This window comes from Equus quagga, chromosome 9 (genome assembly GCF_021613505.1).
Source record: "Equus quagga isolate Etosha38 chromosome 9, UCLA_HA_Equagga_1.0, whole genome shotgun sequence".
Taxonomy (NCBI): domain Eukaryota; kingdom Metazoa; phylum Chordata; class Mammalia; order Perissodactyla; family Equidae; genus Equus; species Equus quagga.
This window is the reverse complement of record NC_060275.1, coordinates 65,427,874-65,433,923: the sequence shown is the minus strand read 5'-3', so window position 1 is coordinate 65,433,923 and position 6,050 is coordinate 65,427,874. Positions and strand designations below refer to the sequence as shown.

The 6,050-nt window shown below is 54.8% G+C and overlaps 1 protein-coding gene across 2 annotated transcripts in view; it reads left to right on the top strand.

Moving 5' to 3' along the window:
- Nucleotides 1–3,181: 3,181 nt before the first annotated feature.
- Nucleotides 3,182–6,050, top strand: part of EPS15L1 (epidermal growth factor receptor pathway substrate 15 like 1) — a 93,501-nt gene continuing 90,632 nt past the window's right edge. Inside the window, exon 1 of one of the 2 annotated variants that reach the window (XM_046671034.1) lies at nucleotides 3,182–3,258. In XM_046671034.1, the coding sequence (XP_046526990.1) occupies nucleotides 3,226–3,258 (33 nt within the window). In that variant the 5' untranslated portion in view covers nucleotides 3,182–3,225. The remainder of the gene's footprint in view (nucleotides 3,259–6,050) is intronic. The other variant, XM_046671042.1, reaches the window with a different exon arrangement.

The window sequence follows — 6,050 nt, the reverse complement described above, 5'->3', positions numbered from 1 at the left end:
GAACTGAGACTTTTGTGGCTGACGGGCCGCATGAGACCTCGCCATTTCTCAGGGGTTGATTGTCAGTCTCAGAAACTGAAGACTTCCTCTTTGGCAGCACAGGGCTGGATTCAAACACAGCCTACCTCTTTAATCTCCAGACAGAGGGAGAAGTTAGTGAGGGAGGAAGCAGAGCCAGGCCTAGAGAGAAAATGCCAGAAACAGTTGTACAAAGATGAGTCAACCAGCTCATCTTCTGGAGCAGCATCGTTCTGGAGAACTTTCTGTGATGATGGAGATGTTCCGCATCTGCCCTGGATAATGCAGTAGCCACCGGCGACATGTGAGCCCTTGAAATGTGGCTGGTGAGACTGGGGAATGAATTTTCTTAAATTCATAAACTTTGTCTTTTAGAGACATTTTAGGTTCACAGCAAAACTGAGAGGAAAGTAGAGAGAGTTCTCATGTTTCCCCTGTCCCCAGTCCTGTCCAACCTCCTGTACTATTGACATCCCGCCCATGTGATCCATTGATGACAGTGGAGGAAGCCACACTGACGTGTCATCATCACAGAGTCCATAGTTTGCATTAGGGTTCATTCTTGGTGTTGTACATTCTATGGAGAAATGAATTTTTAATCTTATTTATTTGTAATTAACTTACATTTAAACTTATATAGCCACACGTGGTGAGTGGCCACCGTGTTGGGCAACACAGCTCTGGACTCTGGTGAGAGAGGCCCCAGGAGGGTTGACCACTGCCCAGTGTGGTGGTCACAGTAATAGAGGGAATCCCAGGCCACTCAGGCCGTGCTGCTGGCCTGGTGGGACTGTCACCATCAAGCCTCTGTTTCCAGTCAGGGTGATACAGGAGAGTCTCTGTTATCATCCCTGTGGACTCTGACAGCAAGGCTGGAAGCCTGCACACGACATTTCCCAGACACCCTTGCCCTTGTCATGTTCTGTCAGAAGGAAGTCGGAAGACAGGCAGAGAGGAGCCATTTAGTTCAGGCTTCTGCCAGTGCCTTAGGCAGTGGTGACAACAATCTCGGTGACTTTAGCAACAATGACAGAAACAGTGGTGGCTGGCAAGAGCAGGTATGAGGGTTCCTGCTCAGGGCCCAGTGATTGTGGGTTTTGGGTAACACCTTTTTCCCTTGTGACCTTTAGCCCTAGAGGGGCTGTGGCTCCCTACAGTTACTAATCTTTAGGTAACCTGACATTCTTCTGTTTTTCCAGTACTTTTGTACTCAATCTCCTGTATCAGATGTCCTCTGTTTGAAATATCTAGAATGACTTCTCTTTTCCTTATGGAATATGGGCTTGGAAAGCACTCAAGCCACTAAAAGCCTCCCTCACCCCCACCTGGACCACTGCTACATCTTTCCAGCTGGCCCACTGGCTTCCATCCATCCCCTCCCAGTCCACTTTGCCTGCTGCATCCAGAGTCTCGGTTCTTGAACACAGATCTGGTCATGCTCAAAATCCTCTGGTGGTTTCTCATTGCTCTTCACACAGGGAGCTGAGGAGCGAATGAGCATGGTGGGACTGACACCTTGGAGCTCAGAGAGCAAGACAGGGTCTCAAGACGAGGCCGGGTCACACATAGTCTTACGAGACACCCCTGTGTGAAGAGCAATGACCATGTGTGACCCGGCCTCGTCTTGAGACCCTGTCTTGCTCTCTGAGCTCCAGAGCTTCAGTCTTACCATGCTCCTTTGCTCCTCAGCTCTCTCTGCCTGCAATGCCCCCAGCCCCCACCATCACACAACCTTCAAGTGTCACACCCATGGGCGACTGTATCGCTGGTCACTGTTCATAGTGATCAATTTCCTTGTATGATTATTTGGTGTCTGTTTCCGTCCTCTAGACCAGTGGTCTCACAATGGGGGCCTGGGACCAGCAGCTTCAGCATCTCCAGGGGATTTGTTGGAATGCAATCTCAGGCCCCACCTTGATCTATAAATCAGAATCAGAAACCCACTCTGTGTTTAACGAGCCGTCTGGGAAGTTCTGACATGGCTCCAGGGTGAGATGCCCGCTCTAGGCTGTCGATGGGGGTAGAGCATGTGTTTGCCTCGTCCACCATTGGAGCACCTGTGCTGAGGCCAGGGTGCTTAATGAACATTTGGAGGGTGAATGGTTGTTGAGTGAGCCACAAAGCACACTGTGCTCATCTGAGTGGCGTGAGGTACACCAAGTTGCAGACGACACTGGAGCAGCAACTCGTGAGCTGCCAGAATGGACGAGCTGGACAGGAAGCTGTGTCCCACCCAAGATTGCCGGGCCTTCTAGCTTCCTGCCTGAGAAACGGTGCCCAGCCAGACTCCCTGTGCCGGCATCACAAGAGATCAGGTAAGGGGAAGCTGAACTGCCCCAAAGAAACCTTGTGCTGCCGTGGTCAGCTGCCCAGCTGGACCTTTCTTTCTCACCTTGTTTGTGGAAACTGGCCACAGATGAATGGGTGTCCACAGGCAATGGAAAGCAAAACGTGTCCAAAATAAATGCCCCTCCAGCAAACGTCAGGTGCTTGCTCTGGGCAGGGCACAGGGTGAGGCACAGAGGTGGAACGGTAGCAAACACGTATTACCATTCCCTCTTTTCGGAAGAGGGGTCTAGGGGTGCAGAGAAGGTGCTTAGATGACTTGCCAAGGTCACACAGCTAGAAAGTGGCAGCTGGGAAATAATCCCAGGCCTTGTGAGTGCTTCTGCAGCACGGAGAGGTTAAGTCCCGAAACGACTTTAGCCAAAGCCCTAAGGAGGCAGACCAGATTCCAACAGACAGACCCTGACACAGACACACGCACACTGCTATCCTCGGAACAGACGCCTTGTTGGGCAAGGCAAATGTGCCGACCCTCTGCGAGGTGTACAACGGCCTCACTACAGTGCGTTTGCCAGGCGCACGGGGACGAGAACGGCATCCCTGGCAGAGGGCCCGGCATCCGCAAGGACCTGGAGGAGTGACAGGGCACGGCAGCCTCGGGCAGCTAGCCGCACGTTACAGGCTGGGAAAGGCGGCAGACACTCCGCAGGGTCCCAAGGCCTGCGTCCCTCCTTCGCCCCGCCCCCGCCCGCGACGGGCGGGCGCGACCCCGCCCTTGATCCCGCCCCTCAAGGTTCGTATGCGCCTGCGCGGCCCCCGCCTCCTCCCGGGCCCGGCTGCGCGCGCACCGCCCCTCGCACCAGCGCGCACGCGCGGCCCCGCCCCCGTGCCCCGGCGCTCGGAGCCCGAGTCCGCGGGAAGATGGCGGCCCCGCTGCTGCCGCTCTCCCAGCAGGTACGGGCCGTGCGGGCGGGGGCGCGGGGCGCGGGGCGCGAGGCGCGAGGCGGGTGCCGCGGGGAGGCCGAGGCGCGAGGAGGCTCAGCCGGGCGCAGCGGCTCGCGCTGAGGGGCCCCCGCGGATCCGAGCGGGCGAGTGGGCGGGCGGTCCTGAAGGTGACAGGCCGGCCCGGCCCGCGGCCTCCCGCGCCGGAGCGACCCTCTGCGGGCGGCGACCGGGCCGGGCCGCGGCGCGTGTTTACTCGGCCCGGGGCTCGGGCCCTGCGGCGCCGCTGCACCTAGGCCGGGCGACGCGCGGCCGCGTTGGGTCCCTCTGGGAGGGGGCGAGGGGAGCGAGCATCTCTGCCAGTGCGGGGCCCCGCGAGTCTTTGTCTCCTGCCGGTCCCGGCGCCGGGGCGCAGGGCAGAGCCCGCCGGAGCCAGGACCCGCCTGCAGCGCCTTCCCAGACTCATCCCTCCCTCCCTGGGGAGCCGCTTCCGCCACCCCTGAACTGTGAAAGGGGGGACTGCTCGTCTCCGGGAGCCTTGCTGCGTCCTCGGATCCGCCTGATGCTCTTCCTAAGGGGCACTTTCCGTGGCGCGACACAGACGTGCGGAAAAGAGCCATGCGTAGGCAGCCCTGCTTTCTGGGAGGGACGTCCATTCATTTATCTATCCGTCGGAGACGCACTGGGCCAGGTGCCGGGAGCACGGCAGCTACCCAGACAGACAAGGTCGCCGCTCTCCTGGAGGTGACACTCTCGTGGGAACTAGAAACTACCTGTGTCTTGCTAATAACAGCTGCCTTTAATTGTTGAATAGCTGTGTTGTACCAAGCACCGTATGGTAAGCACTTTGCCAGAATTATTTAGCGCAGCATTGGCATTAGGAGTGAGGACCCAGGGTCACATCATTTTGTATTCAAGTCTTGGCTCCAGCACTTAGTCCTCTGAGAGAATTGGATGAAGCTCTTGGCTTCTCCACACCTCAGTCACTTTATTTGGAAGATAGGAATATGAAAAAATGTTGGGATAATGTGAAGATTAAGCATGCAAAATACTTAGAACGATGCCTGGCACATCGGGAGCACTCAGTGATTCTGTAATTATTATCTAATTCTTGGGCAGATTTGGACATTTGGGAGTAGAGCTCATAGCAGTAAGAATGCCAAACCCTAGGAGAGCTGATACTGGTCAGCTGATGCGAGGAAAGAGACTTGCATATCTGCTAAATCTTGCAAGAACATGCCAATTTGTAACACTGTCACTAAATTGAGAGCATTAAAGACCAGTGCTTATTAATTGACAAGTTTTTGTAACATATGAAAGTGCTTTGTAAACCCTTAAGCAACTTGCAGATGTTGGCTATTATTATTAATAGCCAGTTGCAGCGGTTTAGAGGGCGTGTGTGGGGGGTTGTAACTCGCTCAGACTCATTTAATGAGAAAGCACTCCCGGTTTTGAGGGGCAATTGTTTTTAAAGTTCTTACCAAATTTTGACACTAGGGCCGGCCCTGTGAGTGGTTAAGTTCGAGCGCTCTGCTTCGGCGGCCCAGGGTTTCGCTGGTTCCACTCTTGGGCGCGCGGACATAGCACTGCTCATCAAGCCATGCTGAGGTGGCATCCCACATGCCACAACTAGAAGGACCCACAACTAAAAATATACAACTACATACCAGGGGGCTTTGGGGAGAAAAAGAAAAGAGAAAATCTTAAAAAAAAATTTTGACACGAGCCCGAATTTGAACTTTGATGATGACAATAGGTAATGTTTATTGAGTGCTTTAGAGTTTATGAAGTGCTTTCTAACATGTTGGCACTTATCTGAACAAGGAGAGGGGATTCTTATTTTATTAGTGAAGGATTAGGTTTACAGGAAGGCAGTGATTTGCCGCTGTCAGGTAAGGTATGAAAACCTGAATCAGGTCACGTGGTTTACCTGCTTAGAACCTTTTAGAATAAAATCCCACTTCCTTCCCAGGAAGCCCTGCTGATCCGTGCCTGCCAGCCTCCTGCCTCACGCTCTCCCTGGCACCTGCGCTGTAGCCATACTTACTGCTTTTCTCTTACTCCCATAGGCCAGGCTCTGTCTGTCCTCAGGGTCTCCCCACTGGCTGTTCCTCCTGAAGCATTCTTCCCAGGGGCCTTTGCTGGTCACCTGTCATGGGTAGCCCTCCCCCCACAGGAGCGTGTCTTCCCCTCGGCACCAGTCACAGTCCCCAGATGTCTGTGGGTCTGTTTGCTGTCTGTCTCCACATTAGACCGGGTGCCAATGAGAGCAGGCATAGGCCCCTGGCTCGGCGCCCCTGACCCCATGCCCAGCACCCGGGAGACGTCGGGTAAACCCATGAAGCAGGGCCAGCGACTTGCCCCACCCAGCGCCATTCACAGGTGGCTTTTCTTCTCTATGTGTGGGGTGGGGATGGGAACAAATTGAACGAGCAGTTGTAAGAGACCAAGAGCCTGGGTCCTCTGGCCTCTGAGAAGTTCAGGTGCCTGACTTTTGTGCTTTTTCCTCCTCCTTTCCCTGTTCGTTTGTTGAATGAAGGCACGGCCAGGTTTTCTTCCTCCAGGTAATTATGTCAACACTTCTCTACACCTGTTCTTAAGTGAAGCCCTACCAGATGTTTCCAGGCTAGCTGAGGGGCTCCCAAGGGTTGACAGATAATTAAGGGGAAGCACAGATATGATTCCAGGGTAATCATATCCTGGTTGAGGGGGTAGGGCCCCCTTGGAAAGAGGATGGCCAGTGGAAGGTGAGTAGAGCGGTCAGCCGGAGGCTTTGCGGAGGACCGGCGTTTTCCCTCTGCCCG